Genomic DNA, 21,347 nt, shown 5'->3' with positions numbered 1-21,347 from the left:
TTGAACTTGACACTTTATTCTTGACCTTAAACTGCTTAGTTAGATGAGAATATTTATAATACTCTCCTGTCTGTGCGGTAAATATGAGGCTAGAGCCTGTTAGTTTAGCTTAGGGTTACACTAAAATCAGGGGGAAGCAGCACAAATGATGCGCTGTTTCTAATTAAAAAACTTTATTAAAAAACAACTTATGCATTATCATTTTATGTGAAAATAATCGTTTCATATTTAGGGGGGGGACGAGTATACGCTTTCTTGCAGAGAGTTACATCTGGAGATTGATTTCAATCGTATGTCTGTAGGTAAATATGAGGCTAGCTTAGCACAAAGGTTTAGTGGGCTTAAGAGGTGCTGGTAGGTGGATTTTTATTTTACTTTTGAACAAAGCCGTGCTAGCTGTTTTTCCATCGTTCCACTGAGCTAAGTGAGCTGGCTGTAGCCGGTAGCTAGTGGTACCAATGTTAGCCTCTAACTCTCAGCAGGAGGAGACGGAAGCAAATGTGTATTTCCTGAAAAGTCAAGCATAACATACATTAGCATAAATGTATGTTTTAGGCGTTACTGTGTAAAGCTATCAACAAGATATAAGATTGTTTTTGCATGAACGCTATCTGGAGGGGAAGTAGCAGGTCCTCATTCGGGCTGTGGTTGAGATTGGGTTCTATTTTGAGCAGTATGTTATGTATTCCCGTTGCTCGAGGACTTCTAGGGTCCCAGAGATAATGTGGAATTCATGAAAGGAATGCCAAGCAGGGGTTCCTTCCTGTCACCTGACTCCATCACTTCCTGTGTTGGGCTTCCTGCGTCCGGCCCTCCAGGGAGAGACGGGTGAGGCTGCACCTCGACCACGAATCAAGATCTGTTTCAGAGTTTTGAGTCTTTGGCGTGATGGAGGGGATTGGTTGCGGCCCTCTCTGGTGGGTTTAAGTCTATGGTTTGAGCAGGTCTAATGCAGAGTTGGTCGAAGCTGATTGCCAAACAGAGGTGTCAGACAAAACTGTGAAAAGCCGAGGTTTGATAGCAAAGCTGTTGAAATGCTGCCACCCGACTGCTAATGTTAGTCATTGGATAATTAACTGGGGCAAATGAATACGGGCGAAAGTTCAAACAAAATGGATGAAACAAAGAAAGAAGAGAAAAGAGAGAAGAATGGCCAATAAAGCAGAGAAGGGACAGATGTAGAACAATAAAAGAGGCAATAAAGTGAAAGAAAGAAGGAGAAAGAGTGGTGGTGGCAAGATCCATATGGGGCCAGCAAAGGGAGACATGCCAGGTAATGGCTTCCAGACACACACACACACACACACTCACACACACACACACACACACACACACTAATTTGATTTGGAAACCTGACAGGAGACTGAGTGGATGTGTGTTTGTGTGTGTATATACCAGAGGCCTTTTCTTTCGAATACTCAAGAGGTCTGATTTCCTCTGCACATTGGGAGTAGGGCCAGCTAGTCTCAGTGTGTGCGGGTGTGTGTGCGTGTGTGTGTGTGTGTGTGTGTGTGTGTGTGTGTGTGTGTGTGTGTGTGTGTGTGTGTGTGTTTGCAAGCACTGGGGGTTAATGTATGCTTTCAATCACAGCTCTAGTGGGGAGAAATCAGATCCATGCAGCATTGATGTGGACCTCAAGGTCCACACATACAAATCTACACACACACACACACACACACACACACACACACACACACACACACACACACACACACACACACACACACACACACACACACACAAAGCATAAGAAAACACTTACATGTATTGGGTAAGACTGCAGCGAATGCATTTGCCATGGTTTGAATATTAAACTGATTGTCATGGATACAACTCTCAGACCTAACAGTGATATGGATCTTCTTTTAGATCGGCAATAAATTAACATATTTCCAAACCATTCACTGAACCATTTGCATTTAGAATTGTTCATTATTTGTTACATGTTGACAGAACACACCTGACCGCTTCCTGCTTTTGTCTGCAAAGTTAGAAAGTCGTACATAAAGGTTATGAAAAGGTCAACGGAGCAGCTACAGCAACAGCAAGTTTAAGGGGAAAAAGACAAAGAAGTGGAAGGAGACAAAGACAGATAAATAATTAAAACATATAGCGACAGCATGTGAAGAGATGAAAAGAGAAGCAAGGAGGAAGAGATAATTAAACAGAGGAAGGATAGATATGGAGGAGTGGGAGGGGATGGAGAGGGCACGATGACTTAATACACCGCCTGCTCTGGAATACTCCACCCTCAGTCTCCAACACACACACACACACACACACACACACTACAATTTCCCAGTGAGGTAAATCCCCCAGCATTCCCCCCATATGCGCTGTCACAGCCCTCCCACTCTTCCAACTTGTGTGTGTGTGTGTGTGTGTGTGTGTGTGTGTGTGTGTGTGTGTGTGTGTGTCTCACCACTCTTCTCTGACATTCCTGCGTTGAGCGAAGAGGCAGCGAGCTCGGCTGCAGAGAGACAGAACTACAAATGCAACTCACAACTTCTTTGGGGAAAGTTCTACTTTTCTCAGAAGAAGAAAAATAGTCCTTTTTCTTAAAGTTGCAACTCGTCCCACTGTTGGCTTTTCTGACTCGGGAATTCAAAATGTGGGACGTCTGCCTGCAGATGCAGATGCAGCTGGGAAGTTTTGTAAGAAGGGATTTCTAGAGAAGCATCCTATCCAGTCCCAGTTTCCTCCTGTTCTTCTCCTCTCCATCGCCCTCCCTTACTCCAAACTTCGGACTGTTGGAGAATACTTTTGGAGAGGCAAAAACAGAACAAGGGCATAGTGTTGCAGCAGCGTACAAAGAGGTGAGCTAAGATTCAAAGCACTTATAATTGTTGACGTTGCTCTTGGTCCTATGGCGGTTTAATGCATTTTTTTATCAGCAGTTTTGGACAAACGCATTCATCAAAACTTGTGTCGTCTGCTCTCTTTTGAGTTGCCCTTTAGCTTCCGAGCTACAAACTTGCAGGTTTGTATTGTTTTGCATTCACGGTTCTGTTCTGAACTGTCAAAGATTAATAATGATAGTGAGCACTAAAGAAGCCCGCCTTGCCAGTAAATCTGCCATATCCTGAAAAGTGAGAGAGCTCTATAGTTAATGGTGCATAAAAGTGGAGGGTGTTGCACAATCTGTCCTGAATGTAATGTCTCGGGGGAGTCTGAGTTGCTTGTTCTGCTGATCCCCTGCAAGCTTTAAGTCGTGTGTCTGAGAAAGAGAGCGAGAGAAGAAAGGAATTGAGGGGCAAAGGAGGGGGGGGGGGGGGGGGTTGTAAATCGTCCACTGCACATTGATCTCACAGAGTCAACGGGATGCAACAGAAACAGAAGGAAAGAAAAAAGTATGTGCAAGAGAGATGAAGCAGGGAAGAGATGTGGAGTTTCAACCTCTGGTTTTATCATCAAACAGCAAGGACAGGCCCTGTGAAAGAAAGCCAGTGACAACAGTACACATCACAAATGTTCAAATGTTTCGGGCACATGCCTGAATAAAGACCAGATGTTGCGTGTATGTACTCGAAGAAAGGATGTCTGACCAACTCTCTTGTTCTCACTTTCTCAATCACACACTTACAGAACGAGATTTAAACAAACACAGCTTTGTTCTGTTGGACTCCTCTGTTTAGTTTGCTCTTGGCTCAGATCACACACACACACACACACGGACAAGCCAATGTAAACCAACACACACACACACACACACACACATACTCAAAAAGACACAAAGTAAATGTGTAAATGTATGTGCAGGAGGAAATACAGTCGGCATAGAGACAACCCAATAATTAGGATTATATACAGCACATATTTTTACAGTTTCTCTCACTTTTTACACATTTTCTTGTTTGTTTAACCCAGACGAAAAGATGGTTGATATAACATTTACATATTTAGTATTTGGCAGACATTCTGATTCATAAACTCAAACCTGAAATCTTTCCAAAGCAACCAGTTCATGGCGTCTGAGCAGTCCTAGTAGCTGGGAACCTGAAGTTCAAGTGTGCTGTAAGAAGATGGTCGGGGGTGTGTCTTCTTCACTTCCCCTCCTTGGCCGAAGAATATCTTCGGTGTGTCCAAAATTGCTCCCACCATCTCATGCACTGTATTTGTGTTGCGTCATTTTATTTGGGGGCCATAAATCATTCATGACTCTTTTTGCACCATGTTGGTGCTGCTGTGTTTCTCCGCAGACCCTGGCTCCTGTAAAGATGGCTGACGTGGCGCAGCCGGACCCCGGCGGCCTGCAGATACCTGGTGAGACACAAACACACAGTACTGTGTGGTTCATACACATGCTACGTTACTATAACAACCTTATCAGAATGATTCACTTCTCTCTCTGGTTATCTTTTGGAGAGTGAATACGCCGACCTCTCCCTGTCCCTCTCCCACTTGGGAATATTTCTCTTATCAGATTCCAGTCATTCCAGTTCACTAAAATCATTCAATTTGACATCTAGAGCTCCAGGTCAGGAAAGAGAAGGTCTCCATGTGTGCTAGCAGCAGTTGATGACAGTCCAATAATGGCTCTTTCCTTGTGATGAGAGAGTGGCTGCATAGCGCCTCAAACACACCGATTTCTTTCGGACTATTCCGTCTATTTTCCAGTGGAGTACGTGTGTGTGGCGTCATGCTGAAACATGTTTATCATGAGATTTTAATCGTCTGTCTCCATTCATTCCCAGGTGATAATTCATCAGCCCCTTCATCGCCTGCGACAGCTAGAAATGACTGCAGCATCGCACCCCTCACACCCTCACCCTCACCGGTAACTATGCACACGCACACACACACACACACACACACACACATTCACCACAGACACTCGCACACACCCTTTCTCCTTTCTACTTATTTTCTTAATATTTAGCCCCTAAACACGACCTATAAACCCACATCCACATCTCACTGTCATTAGTGGTTTATAATAACACTCAGAGTTTAAAGTGAAGACGCATTCCCCAATAAAGACTACAATCTGTGGTAAAGAAATATCTACATTTCAGCACTAAAAGAGGAGAGGAGAGGAGAGGAGAGGAGACGAGAGGAAAGGAGAGGAGAGGAGAGGAAAGGAGAGGAAAGGAGAGGAGAGGAGAGGAAAGGAGAGGAGAGGAGAGGAAAGGAGAGGTTTTAACACTTCCTATCTGAACCCATTTACATGGCAATCTATCAAATAGGAGTAATCATGAAGAATCAGTATATCAGTGCCGTCTACCAATCACACAAACTCTCCCTTTCAGATGGTGGAGGTCAGACCCAGGATGTCCTGTCCGTTCTCTGTTGTCGTGGCGATAGACTTTGGGACGACCTCCAGCGGCTACGCGTTCAGCTTCACGCGGGACTCAGAAGCCATTCACATGATGAAGTAAGAGCCTGAGTGTATTGTCTTCATTTCACTTTCTGTTCTTTTGTTATGTACCCTTGACATCTGTTTCTTCCTTTCCGTGCAGGCGCTGGGAGGGCGGAGACCCAGGGGTGGCCAATCAGAAGAGCCCGACTTCTCTGCTGCTGACTCCTGATTTGCGGTTCCACAGTTTTGGGTTTGCGGCCCGGGACTTCTACCACGACCTGGACCCCGAGGAGGCCCGGCACTGGCTGTATTTCGATAAGTTCAAGATGAAGCTCCACAGCACAAGTGTAAGAGAGATCAGGAGAATCAGATGACAAAGGTGGAATACATGGGTAAAAGTGACAGAAAGCCAATTTTACGGAATACATCCTGACAAAACAGGGGCCAATTTGCATCGAACTGCATTGTGGGAGGTGTAGGATCCAGTGTTTGTGGAGCTTAAACTACCGTATATTAGGAATTTAAAACATCTGGATATCTTTCCCTCGACTGCTTCAATTTTAACCTTCTTTTACCTCACTCAGGACCTCACCATGGAGACGGAGCTGGAGGCGGTCAACGGACGGAGGGTCAGAGCCATCGAGGTCTTTGCTCACGCCCTGCACTTCTTCAGGGAACATGCTCTGAAGGTGCACTTTAAAGCCCCAGTTTATGACTGCAGTATGATGCCTCATGGTGGACACGTTTATGCACTGGATTATATGCGTGTGATGTATTTATATATGGCTTATAAACCTTTACTTTGCAAGCCAAGGTGTAGAGATGACTTAGAGATGTTTGCTGCACTGTAGCTCCTAAAGTGCTTTGCTTTGATGGAAGCTCATAACTCGAGTTCAATTTTTGAGTGTTTTACCAAAGAAAGTGTTTCATTGATCCGGTTTCAGGAGGTGAAGGAGCAGTCGTCATCGGTGGTGGAGGGAGAAGAGATCAGATGGGTAATCACCGTCCCCGCTGTGTGGAGACAACCTGCCAAACAGTTCATGAGAGAGGCTGCATACCTGGTAGGAACACACACACACACACACACACGCACACACACACACACACACATACACACGGCATACACATGGCTGCCAGTATCGTACATACATATATAGGCCCCTGGTTATCAGAGCCGTGTGTGTGACAGAGAGGATGAACAAGGAAGGGAGATGGAAAGAAAGACAGCGTAAAATGAGATAAAGGCTCTGTGATTAATGTTCCCATGGAGGATCACTTACTATCTACACACACACACACACACACACACACAGATCATAACGCTGCACTTTTGCCTCCATCCTTCTCGTATATCTTCCCATCAACACACACACTTGCTGTACGAGTCACAATGACTTGTAGGAAGTGTGCGTACATGGACAGGAATGCAGGGAGTCCTATCTCAATACACATCGATGAGAATGGACCGACCTGTGTGTGTGTGTGTGTGTGTGTGTGTGTATGTGTGTGTGTGTGTGTGAGAGACAGAGAGTATGTACTTGTACAGTACATATGCAACAGTTCATGGGAAAGGCTGTACAACTTTTACCTTTTAATGTCATGCTCATTCTTGTTCTCTTACTGTTCATTTAAAAAAAATGTTACACACACACACACACACACACACACACACCCACAGGTTTTCCCACCTTTATCTCTCATCTGCCCTTCACTCGCCCAGGTACATACATAAACAGTCTCATGCATACACACTGGCCTTCAGGCACACACACCCTGCGCTGGCTCCCAGCTTGAGGCCGTCGGGGTGTGTGTGCTTCCTGCTGGTGATGATGTCATCACAAGTGAACAATGAGGGAGACCGGCATACAAACACAGGAAGTGGTGTCCAGACCCCCGCCCTGCACACACACACACACACACACACACACACACACACACACACACACACACACACACACACACACACACATCATTCCAGCCACTCAACTTTACACCCAATACATCAAGACTGTGCTTATACACCAACTCTCCTCTCCTAATGGCACTCAGCATTTGTATATAGAGGCCAAAGCAGTATCTACATGCATGTCTTAAAGCATGATGGAGTTTTGAGAGTGGCCTTTTTGCAGTGCTAGTATGTCTAACTCTTAGTATCTCAATGTTTCTCTCCCTCTCTGTCCGTCTTGTGTCCTCCAGGCTGGTCTGGTGTCTCCCGACTGTCCCGAGCAGCTCCTCATCGCACTGGAACCCGAAGCTGCGTCCATTTACTGCCGCAAGCTCCGCCTCCACCAGGTGCTTGACCTGAGCTTGCAGCCAATCGCGAATGGCTTTGATCTGGAAGGGTCCCGGCCCTTTGACTCCAGCTTCAGGCAAGGTAGTGAAGAGAGAGAGAGAGTGCATTTCTGTGTGTGTACTTTTGTATGTGTGTGTGTGTGAAAGTGTTCTTGTGGACTTTGTCATTAGCATATGCATGAAACCACAGTGTGTTCATGGAAATGTTGTCGGATTCCACTGGGGGATTGTGGTTTATGCAAAGGACCAACGGGGTTTTTTTGTGTGTGACATCTGACTTCAGATACTTCTTGTGGTTTTTCCTCAGAAGACTGAGCATTTTTCTAGATTTTGTGGCATTCTATTATCTTATGTGTATTTTGTGGCAATGTGGCTTTTCAATTCGTTATTGCAAAGTTATTTGTGGCACCCAGGGTCGATTTTCTGCATCGACGATGCTTGTGACTGGCAGTGAGAGCAGAGCATGGGCATTAAAACTCTTGTTCTTTGATAAAACGTAAAATGCGCAAACCTGTGCACATAAAAACATGAGGGGAGAACTTAACTACGACTCCAACGATGCAATGGGCTTCAAATGTTAAAGGCGAGCTTTGTAAAAAACCTGCATACTACCGTACATTCAGATTCTGAGCCAATAACGATGGCACAGAGTCATGCTCATAATTGCAAGGAGGAAGCTTTTTTTTCTGGAGCACTTTATAGCACTCGGGGTTAGCGCATCAAGCTGTAAACACAACACTGGCATGTTATCATGCCATAAGGTTGATTTGGCAAACGTGTTATGGAGACAGTTCCCTATGTACACACTGTACTCACGCACCTTTTAGATCTGTTTGTGTCCCCGCTCATGAGGGAAACAAGTGCTCCGCTCTGTATGTTACCTATCGGTCATTTGGTGCTCGGCTGAGAGTGAACCCAAACCAGAAAACCAAAACAATGAGCTAAAAGATGGTAAAACACTCCATAGAGCTGAGAGGAACCGCACAGTTGGGTGATGGTTCACTGCAGGTGTTGGTTACAAGAGACTTCTTTAACATTACAAAGTAATTTGACCTGTTGTTGATATAAAAATATTGAATAGTGGAGCTAAAGTGGAGAAAAACGCCTCAAGAACCAGTTATCCTCTCATTTTGCAACTCTAGTATGTGGATCCACAAGGTTATATGACTGCATAACTTTTCAAAATAAAAGGTCAAAAGAGACTATGACTGAGTGGAAACATGACTGTCGTCACGACTACATTAAAGCTGCAGGGAGAACATTTGTGTTTGCAGCAGCTGCAGGAAAATGCAAAATTTGCAGCAAAGGGCAACAAGGAGATGGATGCACAATTCAGCGAACGAACACGCACACAGAGAACATTCACACACACACACACACACACACACACACACACTAGCCACAGGATATTGTAATTGGAACAAGGTGCAGGGAGACTCATGATCTCACTCCCCTCCCCTCCCGGCCTGTCATTCTCCCTCTCCTTCACTCGCATTCATTAGTCTTTCTTTTCCTCCTGTCTTTTTAACATTCCCTCCCCCTCCGACTTTCTTTCTGCCAGGTCGCACACTTTGCAAGGACTCCGCAGACACAGACCGCCACACAAGCAGACATACAGTATTTCTACACACACACACACACACACACACACACTTGGCATCACGGTCGTCATGGTTTTTTCTATCTTTAGCTTCTATTCCACCTCATTTCGTCTCCAAAGATAGCACAGGGGCGTCATTAACTCACACACACGGACACACACATGCATTTTCTTTTCTGCTGTTTCATGAAAATGGTTTCCAGACTTGCATTTCATTCATCACCCCCATACAAAGACACACACACACACACCCACACACACATACATGCATTGCCTCGTGCGTCATCCAGAGCCTTAACAACTGTAAGAGTGTTTGCTTTCAAGACAATGTAGTCGTTGTTGCTCAATAATTGCTCTTTATTTCTAATTATCGTGGTGTGTAGCGCTCATGGGGTTTGAGGGAACTTGGTAAAAACCACTTGAACCTAAATTATTCAAAGATTTTCACTCCAAACCTATTAAAACACACATACAATTACATCAGGACCCAAGCTTTGCCATAACCCTGTCAAAGAGTGTGTGTTATTAAAAGCCAAAGATGGAGAAATGTGACCTTTTATTTTCTTTCGCTCCTTTGATCTGCAGTTAATTGTCATCTAAAAAGCCCTCATATCTCATTTCATGGGTTTGCGTGCATGCATGAAGGCCTATGCGTGTATCTGCTCGGTCAAACAGGCTGTCAGGTGTTTTGTATTTCTGTCAGCTGTGTTAAGAGTGTGTTCTGCTTGCATTGGCCTCCATCCATCCTCTTAACCTGCCAGTCGGGCAGTTTACATGTCGAGAGCGAAGAAAAAAAGTGAGAGCATTTCCAACATCTTGCTTCTGTCACGTGAAAACATCAGGACTCTGCTCTTTTCTGTTTTACTTGGATCCAAAGACTTGATGCTATTCATTGAGTAAATGCTACGGCCTCGTGACTTATGGAACTTGTCTAAACCTTGTAGCATTCAAATCCAAAACATTTATCTTCATTGGGTTGTTTTTGCTTGAGCCAGAATGCATTGAGCATGAGTTTAACACAAGCTGCGCCGATATGTTTTCAAAGAAAAGACAAAAAAAGCGTTTGAATACAAGCGGTGCAAGGTGGTGAAAGGTGACGATGCCTCTTGGGGCCCACAGCTGGAGAGAGAGTCCATATACATTCCTGTTGAATTGTTTACACTCAGAAAAGAGGGGCCCAGAACAATATTTCAGGGGCACAAGAACTCCTGCTTGTGCTCCTGGGACCCAGAACTGCAGAGCATCGCATGGGCTTTTAAAACTCTTTTGCTGAAAACGACGTTCAACCGTTATCTTTTGCCTCGCTGTGACTTTTTGATCTGATTTAATGACCTAAGCTCTTTCAAATGTGCGTATTAAAAACGGAGGCACGTATCGTCTACCTGTGTGTGTTTAGCTTTGTGTTCGCTTGTTGCAGCGAGGGAGCAGTTGAGGCGATCCAGACACAGCAGGACCTTCCTGGTGGAGAGCGGAACTGGAGAGCTGTGGTCTGAGCTGCAGACTGGTAAGACTGTGTGTGTGTGTGTGTGTGTGTGTGTGTGTGTGTGTGTGTGTGTGTGTGTGTGTGTGTGTGTGTGTGTGTGTGTGTGTGTGTGTGTGTGTGTGTGTGTGTGTGTGTGTGTGTGTGTGTGTGTGTGTGTGTGTGTTTTTGAGAGGGACATACAGACCCCACATGTCGGAGATATTGATGGCTTTGACTTTTAACCCCAGCCGGTTGACTTTTAGCAGCAGACACACCTACTCTCTCGTTTCTACTAACCCTCAGCTTTATTTACTGCATGTGTGCTTTTCCAGTCCAGCGTGGTTGCCTTTATATTTGCACTATTGTGAGGATAAAGTCCTTATATTTTGAGAGAAATAAAGTCTAAATGTTGCAAGAATAAACTCATAATTATACAAGAACAGGGTCGCAATAAAATGCTTTTTCTTTTTCTTTTTTTTACAACCCACAGTGTCCAGTTTTGCCTGACATGATACAATCCTACCCAGGGACAATTAAACTCACCCATATCTGTGGTTTTACACACCGTCTTTTCTCTCTGTTGAGCCGTGACAACAATCTAAGGAGCCACGCGCCCCTTGCTGACCCTTTTTGAACCCTTTCCTGTCCACACACACACACACAAACACACACACACACATATGAAAGACCCAGCCCATGGCACTCTCCCCAGACAGGGAGAGTCCGTCCTCCTCCTACATTTGTTTCGTGCTTGTTGCTTGTTCACTGTCTTGCTCTCTCACTCACTTACACGCGCTTTAGGGTGTGGTCAGCTAAAGTCAGAGTAACTAAGCCAAAACCGGCTCTGATTGCTTTACGGATCACAAACACGCGCACGAGCAGAGGGAGCGCAGCAATCACAGATGCCTGGAGACTGTTTATGTTTCGGGGTCTGCTGGTTGAAGAGTTTCAGAGGAAACACACTGACGGTATTGAATCGTGCGTGTTCGTGCACTCTTTGTGTAGGTGACAGGTATATTGTTGCCGACTGCGGAGGAGGAACGGTTGACCTGACAGTCCATCAAATCGAGCAGCCACAGGGAACACTCAAAGAGCTCTACAAGGCCTCAGGTACAAACATTCACACAATCTGCCAAAACACATCACAATACCAGCCCCCCCCCCCCCCCCCCCCTGCGGTTTCCAAATGGTAGTTTTTCTTCCAGGCGGTCCGTACGGTGCCATCGGAGTAGACCTGGCCTTCGAAGCCATGCTGTGCCAGATCTTCGGCGAGGACTTCATCCAGAGCTTCAAAGCCAAGCGGCCGGCGGCCTGGGTGGACCTCACCATCGCGTTCGAAGCGAGGAAACGGACGGCGGCGCCGGGCAGGGCCAACGCCCTCAACATCTCCCTTCCCTTCTCTTTCATCGACTTCTACAAGAGACAGAGGGGGCAGAGTGTGGAGGCCGCCCTGAGGAGGAGCAAGTGAGTGTGTGAGCAGTCCGATGAACTAATGCATTGATTTAGTGTGTAACACTGAAGATGCAAACCCTCTCCTGTGTGTGTGTGTGTGTGTCAGTATGAACATAGTGAAGTGGTCGTCCCAGGGGATGCTGCGGCTGACACAGGAAGCCATGAACGAGCTCTTCCAGCCCACCATCGTCAATATCGTCAAACACATCGGTGAGACCCACACAGAGACACAGGGACAAAGAGTGGATGGATGTATGAAATTAAAGATCTTTTACCGCCCCTCACAGAGGAGCTGATGGCAAAGCCGGAGGTGCGCGGTGTGCGTTTCCTCTTCCTGGTCGGCGGTTTCGCGGAGTCGCCCATGCTGCAGAAAGCAGTCCAGAGAGCGCTGGGGCAGGCGTGTCGCATCATCATCCCCCATGACGTTGGGCTGACCATACTGAAGGGCGCCGTGCTCTTCGGGCTGGATCCCACCGTGGTGGGTGCTCAGGATCACCCGTTGGTAACAGAGCAGCTCTTTGATACCTTTTTGCCTTTAACAGCCTTCTCTCTCGCAGGTCCGAGTGCGTCGATGCCCCCTGATCTACGGCGTCGGCGTCTTGAACCGCTTCGTGGAGGGGCGCCACCCCCGCGACAAACTCCTCATCAAGGAGGGCCGCGAGTGGTGCACCGACATCCTCGACCGCTTCGTCTGCGTCGACCAGTCGGTGGCTCTGGGCGAGGTCGTGAGGCGGAGCTACACGCCCGCTCGCCTGGGCCAGCGGAAGATCATCATAAACATCTACTGCAGCTCGACGGAGGACGTCACCTACATCACCGATCCCGGGGTCAGGAAGTGCGGGACGATAACGTTGGACCTACCGGAACCGTTACCGCTACCGGGAGCAGTGGGCGGAGCAGGGGGAGGGGCAGGCCCAGGGAGGAGAGAGATCAAGGCCACCATGCAGTTTGGAGACACGGAGATCAAAGTCACAGCCGTTGACGTCATGTCTAACCGCACCGTCCGGGCTTCCATAGACTTCCTGTCTAACTGAGGAGGAGCAGGAAGTAGAGACGAGGATTGGAAAACACTGATTCTAGGGATGATGAAAAAAGCGGTACTTTGGGCGTCGGCTTTGCGTTCTAAGAAGAAACTCACATCCTGTAAATCTGACATTTATGCTTCACGTTTACTCATTAGACTAGAAAAAAAGATCATGAGAGGAACTTTTTTAAAACTCTCCAACCGTCAAAAGCACATACTCCTTTCAAAAAAACTTGTCAGCATCTCCTCAACTGAAGGTCGCCCTCTACGTCCGAGAAAAGAAGACATGGATTCAGTGTCATTATCCAGAGGAACACTTGTATGAACTCTGTCAAAGCAAATGCCGGCAGGTGGCTGAGTGCACATCCCTGCTGCAACGAACACATACCGTCTAATAATTCAACCTGTCCAAGGTGTATTTCTATAGCATTAAACTACCTAGAGTGAGACTCACTCATCTTATATGTTACATATGAAGACTGCTGCCTTTTCCCCCTCATATAATGAATGTCAAAAGTTGTGGTTTGATACCTCATTTAAATCCTATTTCACTCTCCATTGTACAGATATTAATACAACTACCTGGACTGCAGCTTTGTTTCTCCATTGGGACTATGGTTGTGCTCGACCGAGTGGCGAAAAGACTGAACTACAAGCTGTAGGTCCTATGGGCGGTTAAAAGTTCTCAGCATGCAGGAAACACTCCTAAAGGTTCCTTCACTGGGAAGGACTGAGGCATTATCGCAGAATATGCATGTTTATCATAAAGTACGTCACCATTCAGGTGTTTCACACTTCGGGAGAAGTTTTTTTTCATTGTAAATCACGGTAACAGCGTCATCTGTATGACAAGCTATTTTTTCCAGATTATACACGTACAGAAATGGGAGTACCGTACACTTACTAGCCTGTCCCGTTGCTTTCAACCACATCGGTGTCTTTCTCAGCCGATGGAGTGGGCTCAGGTATTATGGAGATGGCTCAGTTGTCTTCACTAGACGTTATCACATGTTAAAACGTGACTGAAGTTCATTACAACCGAGTAAACTATCAACTGAGGAAGACGGGCTAAATGCATTTAAAAGGGATGAAAAAGTAGAGCTTTAGTTATATTTTGTCGAACTCCTGCAGGGGCTTTAACTTTCCCACCTGAAGAAATCCTGTTGTCCCATTTAAAGCATCTTTGTATGTCGTGTATGCTGTAATAAACTATTCACGTTAGATTATTAGCCATTATCATGTTCATCATCCTGACCCAACCTCGCTTCTTCTTAACTGCAGGTTGAAAAGTGACAAGCATCATCCTTACATTATTCTAATTTCACGATCCACGGCCTTATATTTTACGTTAAAATAAAAACTCTTGTACCATTTTCCCCATCCTCCTCTTCCCTGGTCTCCATCCTCAACCAGATGTTTTAAATAACACGTAAACAGTCAACAGTGTGATTTCAGCTGTGAATTTATTGTCAAGAACGGTGCAATAAATAGTTTCACACAGCCAAAACAATGAATGGTACGAACGGCTCGACATCCTATCAGTGCTTTACTTCCCATGTTACACATCAGTTTGTCACATAACACAAAACCAGATCAGAAATGATGGAACAGCTGCTTCAGGTCAGAGAAGAGCAGCGAACTCGGAGGGTACAGGAGTGCGTTTAGTTCAAAACCAGAGAGGGGACTAGTTCTGTTCTTGTATTTCAATATCATTTCCCAGTAAATTGGCAACACATAGAAAGATGCAAGGCTTGAAACGTTAAGCTTTCGCTTGGTACGGTCTGTTTAAGTAACAAACACATATAAGTGATAAAGAAAACACAAGAAACGTCTGCCACCTTTGACCAAGTCTCATTTCCCCCTTTTATCTGTTTCACTGACTGTTTACGTCACCCAATTGTATCTAGAATTCAAATCCATATGCAGGTCAAACATGCCGAGCTACAGTCAACACCATCTTTGCATCTATGTGTAAATGTAACCTAAACTGTGCCGAAGACAAACTCCTCCATCTGCATTTGGGTTTTAATGCCAGTTCAAAATGAGGTTCTGCTCGTGCGTCTCTTAGTGAGCGTGGGGTCTCCCGCGGCCTCTGCCTCGGCCTCCTCCGGGAGGTCCGTCCATGCTGCTGCGCGGGTTCTTGATCGTCTCGTCCACCGACAGGATGAGGCAGGCGGCCTCGGACGCCGCCGTCAGAGCGTTGATCCTCACGATGGACGGTTCCCACACGCAGGCGGCGAAGTTGTCCGCGATGTCCTCGTTGTTGATATCCACGCCGTACCACATACCGCCCTGCAGGGAGACGACAGACGGGAAGCACACAAAGTTATATTTCCCCGCTCCACTTCTAAAAACAGTAGGGTTAGGTCAAGCGTGTGCGTTTCATCTCCTGACCTGTGCGTGTTTGGCGCGCAGCTTGTTCAGGATATTGGTGGCGTCAAAGCCGGCGTTGTCACACAGCTGTCGGGGGATGATCTCCAGGGCCTTGGCGTACACTCCGATCAGCAGCTGCTGTTTCCCGGGGATGGTCCTGGAATAATCCCGCAGGTACTTGGACAGCTCCATCTCTATGGCTCCTCCACCCGCCACAATGGAGTCATTCTGGAAAAGGGTCAAGGACAGTCGGCTGATTGCCGTCAGTGCGCACAGATGGGCAGATAAATCAAACACAGTGGAGGTTCTAGATTGAATAGACCTTTTTCACGACAGACAATTTGACACGTAGAAGGAAACGTACAGGTGACAACAATGGCTCAGTTCCATTCAGTGTCACAGTAGACTACTCCAGTGAGCCAGAATACACAATACCAGGACCTTCTCTAAGTGGAATGCAGCAATCATTAGTTATTAAATAAATGTGTGCTTTTCCTGCTTTAAGAAGACAGAAAGTCTGCTGTGAACTGCGGTTGTAAAAAGTAATTTACAGCAACACAGGGCTGTAAATAACTAAATGTTATCGTAAACTCCTGATGGCGACACGTAAACGAGCCTCCAGGCGACGACTGACCTTGATGGCTCTGCGTACGATCATGATGGCGTCGTGCAGAGATCGCTCCGTCTCCTCCGTGAACTGCTCGGCTCCGCCCCTCAGGATGATGGTGCACGTCCTCGCCTTCGGACAGCCCTTGAAGAAGTTATACCTGCAGACACAGACGGGAGGGGTGTGAGCCGTCGTAGAGCATCCTGGTTTGCGCAATGTTTACATACAATATTTAACACGTCCTTCTTACCTCTCTCCTCCAACCTGGACCTCCTCGAAGAGTTCACACTGTCCCAGGACGTTGTCTGTCAGGCAACTCACTGTGGTCTGGATGGAGCCACCGCAGGCCTGGAGGTCACATTACACACAATCAGTCTCGTTCAAGGGAATTTTAACATTAGATAAACAGCTGACAGCCATGACTCTAAAACAAAGTCTGGCAGGCATTCTAGTCATCCAGCTTCATTCTTGAAGTGTAAAAGGTGTGACGTATTCAGTGTCTGTCTCTGTGTCCTACCATCATGGTCCTCTTCAGATCCTCCTCCTGCACCCTGCCAGCACAGAACAGGTCTCTGTCGGCGAAGTACTGGGTGGCCACGTCACCGATGGGCAACTTGGACAGAACCACCTTGGCTCCTGATTTATGGATCTTATCCAGCTTGTCGTACAGGATGTTCCATTCGGCGTCCACAATGGCCTGGTAGTCCTGCAGAAAATGGGAAAGAGAGTTAAATTACAGGGAGCGAGGATGAGAGATGAATTTTACAACGTGCCCGGGAACTTATTTCCCATCCTGATGGCGTGTTGTGGTCTTCATACCTCCACACAGTTCACGCGGACCTCAGCGTTATCCTTCTCGGCCTTCAGCTCCAGCTCCACGTTGAGCAACGCAATCTTTGGATTGTCGTAGCGTTTCGGCTGCATCTCGAACCCGGCGTAGGAGAAGGTCTTCTTGAACGCAACCCCGTCGACCAAATGGGACTCCTGTGAAATTTGAATAAAGAAAGAGTGACGTGGGTGGATTTAAAAAAAAATTGTGTTTGTGTTTTAACACTTTGAGGAAAAGTTTTGTTTAAGTGGGAGTAAAAGAAACAAACCTCAAGGGCTCCTCCCTGGACCTTCTTGATGCCAATCATCTTCAGAGACAGCTGCTCGTCCAGAGACATGACAGCGTCCACCACCATTTTGGAGAAGAACTCCTTCTGACCGGCAATTAGCTTGGAGTTCAGGGCTGTAATGGCACACTTCTCCAGCAACTGCCTCTGCTCTCTGAGGGGATAGAGGAGGGGACCCAAGGATACAATATTACTCATAGGACAGATCAAACACTCTCTGCCATGTAAAGAACTTGTTACAGTGAAAAGTGAGCGCTTACTGCCTGTCGTCTTTCTTCACAGAGACGGCGATCTCCTTGATCTTGCTGACAGCGAGGTGGGTGGCAGTGCGGAACGCTCTGATGATGGTCTGGGGGTGGAGGCCATCCTCCACGTACGACTTAAGCTGCTTCAAGAACTCCGCAGCCAGGAGAGTGACGGAGGTGGTGCCGTCGCCGACCTGAGGATGGTAAAACGGGATCAAGAAGATTGTGAAAACGTATTGTCTGGGAGAAAATTTAATCCACAACCTTTCAATTTTCATAAGGCCATCAACCTTTAAAAAACACACTTCTCACCTCAGCGTCCTGGGAGCGAGCGATGTCCACCAGGGTCTTGGCTGCAGGGTGAATCACATCCAGCAGTTTCAGGATGGTGGCTCCATCATTGGAGATCGTAGCCTTACCTGGAAAAACACAATCAGTCACACATTTTTCTGGTGAGGGTGAATTCAACCCGTACTCCGATCCTTCCATCCGTGTCTACACCTCTCTCCTCACCTCTGCCATCCACCATCAGTTTGTCCATCCCCCTGGGCCCAAGGGTGGTCCTGACCGCCTCGGCGATGACCTGGAGAAGACAAACCAACAGGTGCTTTAGAGCATATTTTGTGAAAAAAAAACACACAACCAAGAGGAAAGTTTGTATTTTCTGACCTGGCAGGCATTGATGTTACTGACAAGCTGGGGAATACCCTGAGACGAGTCTGTCCCTTCCTTCAGCAGGATCACCTGTGCGTTCTAGAGACGGAAAGAGAGGAGAAGGAAGAGAGGAGAAGAGGTTAACAGAAGAAAAGAGGAAGAGAAAAATACAGTAAATGAAGAAAGGAAAATCAGGGAATCAGTACCCTGAAGTAGTGCTTACTCTAGTTATCTAAAAATGTTGGAATATTACACAATATATCAGTGCTAACAATAGAAACCATCACTGTGACAGTTCAGTTCCAATACAAATGCCAAAAAGATGCTTAGATCTGAGAATAGGTAATGTAGTTTTCATTTATAATACAATAGCTCAATGTTACTGTTGATGTTTCACTAAAATATTGTGATAATAGTCTGATCATTGTGTCTAAATATTCTGTTGTCCAGATAAAGCAAACGGTAATAAAAAAACCTATCCGAATACATTTTAATAAGAGTGTAAAAAGTGTGCAGCATTATTATATTATGCATTATTCTTATAGTACCACTAGATCTATAAAACTAGTTATTACGATATTAAAGTGAGCCACATCACTCCGCTACAGCACAAACTCAGTCTTTAAGTCGTATTACTTTACCATGCAAGGCATAAAACATAGAGGCTGCGGCTGGTACTGTAGCTTTAAGGATGCTTTTGTTTCTCATCAGACATGCTGCGTGACTGTCAAAAACCGGATGTCTGTTTACAGTCTGCTAATGTTACCGTTCATTGTAGCAGGCTATGTGTCATTAAACCTTATTATATTTACTAAATATACAGCTGTCCTACGCAGCCACTCTTACAAAGAGCCTAGCTAGCATCGCCGTTAGCATCGTTGACGCCCATTGATGTTGGTTCCCCTACGAGGCTAACGGTGATGCTACAAATAAAAAGGGTTTAAAAATCATTTTCACAAAAATAATCGCTTCCAAAGAACGCCGAATGGGAATCGTCTAAATCGCAAACAGTCCGGATGCAGATTCCCGCAGACAGACTGAAGGATGGACACGGATTATACATTTGAGTTTGGGCATGAATGCTAGCTCACTCACCATCATCTTTGCAGTTCCTTCGAGAAGCTTTCCACCAGCATCCAATCCCACAATGCTTTGCGAATTCAAGAGCTGTTAGGGGTGCGTTCAAGAACGTCACGTAACGTTTTGTCAACCATGATCATTTTTTATTTTATTGACAGATAAGCTTCTCTTGTGCAAATACTGTGAGTATAAATCACTAGTATGGAGCCCGGAAGTGTTCACAAAGAGCGCATTATCAAAGTAACATCATCTGAATATATTGTGGAAAACAAATGTATAAACAACCAATACATTGTGACATAAAGAAGAAATTATTCAAAATTATTATGAAATCATATATGTTGTATCATTGTTGTTATTTTCATAGTAACTGGGTTTTATAGCATTTTTTGTATTTCATTATAGACATTTTTATTTCACAATGCCCCTTTTCAAAAGTCTGTATCAATTTCACTTTTGCCTTTTCCCCAATGATGTCACATTTTATTTTGTAATCTTTCTTTTTATTTATTTATTTATATGCTCTAGTCCAGGGGTTCTTAACCTTTTTGACCTCGGAGCCCAACTTTTCAAGTACAAAGTGTCCCGGGGCCCACTCTGACTATATACATCAAAAGTGTCAGAAAACCTGTAGGTCATACAGAAACAGAGCAGTGGGCCTTTGGAGTCACTAAAAATTTAAGATTTTTGTCCGCATAAAATAAAAAAGAATCTTTCAGTATGAATAACTGCCGGTGGCTGTATCTGTACAGGTAAAGGACAGTATAGGGCTGTAACTACACTATCAGTGAGCAACTGCCTCAAATTTGAAGAATTGGACAAAGTATGACTATTCTACAGTGTTTCTTCCATGAAGAGATCCAGGCGGAGCTCTAAAAGGACATTTGGAGACCCAAATGGACACATGGTAACCACATGATATTCTGACACACTAAAGGTGTTTCTCCCTTTATATTTTATATTATTTTCCTTTTATTTTTAGCCGCGGAGTTGAACAGGCAAAACCCTTGTCAAATAAATGAGATGATACAATGTGATGATCACAAAGACATTTATTATCATGTGAGCCGCTCTGCTACCGACACCGAGGGTCGACCCGAGAAACGGGCCGAGACACGCTCTGCTGCACACACCGAGGCTCGACCCGAGAAACGGGCCGAGACCCGCTCTGCCGACCATCGAGGAGATAGACGAGACGAGTACCGATCCAGCTCATGAGCAAGAATTTGGACCCAGTCAAGGATCTGGAGCCAGGGTTAGGAACCACTGTTTGTATAGTAACTGTTTGCCAAGTGAGTCCTGTCCAAACTTAAATCACTGACAAGTAATTCACTGCAGTAAAAGTACCAATAACATACTGATGAAACAATCCACGACGAGTAAAAGTCCTGCATTCAAAACCATAGTCAATTTTGTTGTCAGCAACATGTAAAAGATGTTGACATGGAGGAGCTACCTTTCAGCACTCTCCTCCAGATTGCTTTCTCTGGCTCTCTTGTTGCAGCGAAACCAGCTCAACCAGCTCCAACAACCGGTTTTGTTGCTGTTCTCCTGCTTTTTCTTTGTGAAGAACAAGAAGCCCCATCTTTTCTTTTTGGTTTGAGGACCTTTGAGGTCCTCCAGGTTGTTATTTCCCTCACATTGTTGCTCCGGTTCGACATTCGGAGCGGGGAGCGGATCGGCTGTGGCCTCGTCTCTCTCCTCGACGGTTGGGGCGGAGAGCGGATCGTCTCTCTCATGAGCAAGAATTTGGACCCAGTCAAGGATCTGGAGCCCCTAACCCTAACCACTGTTTATTAACTGTTTGCCAAGTGAGTTCCCAAACTGAAAATCACTGACAAGTAATTCACTGCAGTAAAAGTACGAATACCACACGGATGAAACAATCCATTTTTGTTATTGTCTATTAGTACTTTTACTGCAGTGAATTACTTGTCAGTGATTTAAGTTTGGACAGGACTCACTTGGCAAACAGTTACAAACAGTGGTTCCTAACCCTGGCTCCAGATCCTTGACTGGGTCCAAATTCTTGCTCATACTATGAGCAAGAATCTGGACCCAGTCAAGGATCTGGAGCCCCTAACCCTAACCACTGTTTAACTGTTTGCCAAGTGAGTTCCCAAACTGAAAATCACTGACAAGTA

General features: G+C 45.7%; 2 protein-coding genes across 2 annotated transcripts; one reads left to right on the top strand and one right to left on the bottom strand.

The window, feature by feature from the left end:
• Positions 1-2,489: 2,489 nt before the first annotated feature.
• On the top strand, positions 2,490-14,502 carry hspa12b (heat shock protein 12B). Its single transcript, XM_079295016.1, has 14 exons — positions 2,490-2,816; positions 4,200-4,263; positions 4,695-4,777; positions 5,250-5,374; positions 5,460-5,646; positions 5,884-5,988; positions 6,244-6,360; positions 7,496-7,673; positions 10,609-10,695; positions 11,659-11,763; positions 11,859-12,117; positions 12,212-12,315; positions 12,393-12,583; positions 12,663-14,502. The coding sequence occupies exons 2-14, from the start codon at positions 4,218-4,220 to the stop codon at positions 13,137-13,139; spliced, it is 2,064 nt and encodes a 687-aa protein (XP_079151142.1). The 5' UTR covers positions 2,490-2,816; positions 4,200-4,217; the 3' UTR covers positions 13,140-14,502.
• Positions 14,503-14,573: 71 nt separating this feature from the next.
• cct7 (chaperonin containing TCP1, subunit 7 (eta)) lies at positions 14,574-19,263 on the bottom strand. The gene is made up of 12 exons (XM_079295421.1): positions 19,219-19,263; positions 18,139-18,222; positions 17,983-18,052; positions 17,782-17,888; positions 17,485-17,663; positions 17,207-17,378; positions 16,929-17,093; positions 16,627-16,815; positions 16,360-16,457; positions 16,137-16,269; positions 15,524-15,730; positions 14,574-15,421 (listed from the first exon to the last, which is right to left on the bottom strand). The coding sequence occupies exons 1-12, from the start codon at positions 19,222-19,224 to the stop codon at positions 15,194-15,196; spliced, it is 1,638 nt and encodes a 545-aa protein (XP_079151547.1). The 5' UTR covers positions 19,225-19,263; the 3' UTR covers positions 14,574-15,193.
• Between the last annotated feature and the right edge of the window lie 2,084 nt (positions 19,264-21,347).

This window comes from Melanostigma gelatinosum (genome assembly GCF_949748355.1).
Source record: "Melanostigma gelatinosum genome assembly, chromosome: 23".
NCBI lineage: Eukaryota > Metazoa > Chordata > Actinopteri > Perciformes > Zoarcidae > Melanostigma > Melanostigma gelatinosum.
This window is presented reverse-complemented; position numbering and strand designations above follow the sequence as displayed.

Excerpts from the sequence above, each read along its gene's own strand:
- hspa12b (XM_079295016.1), top strand. The coding sequence starts at position 4,218 with ATGGCTGACGTGGCGCAGCCGGACCCCGGCGGCCTGCAGATACCTG. Across the intron at positions 4,264-4,694 it reads CGGCGGCCTGCAGATACCTG|GTGATAATTCATCAGCCCCT; the intron begins GTGAGACACAAA and ends ATTCATTCCCAG. Across the intron at positions 7,674-10,608 it reads TGACTCCAGCTTCAGGCAAG|CGAGGGAGCAGTTGAGGCGA; the intron begins GTAGTGAAGAGA and ends CGCTTGTTGCAG.
- cct7 (XM_079295421.1), bottom strand. Across the intron at positions 17,664-17,781 it reads CTCGCTCCCAGGACGCTGAG|GTCGGCGACGGCACCACCTC; the intron begins GTGAGAAGTGTG and ends TACCATCCTCAG. Across the intron at positions 15,731-16,136 it reads TCGTACGCAGAGCCATCAAG|AATGACTCCATTGTGGCGGG; the intron begins GTCAGTCGTCGC and ends ACCCTTTTCCAG.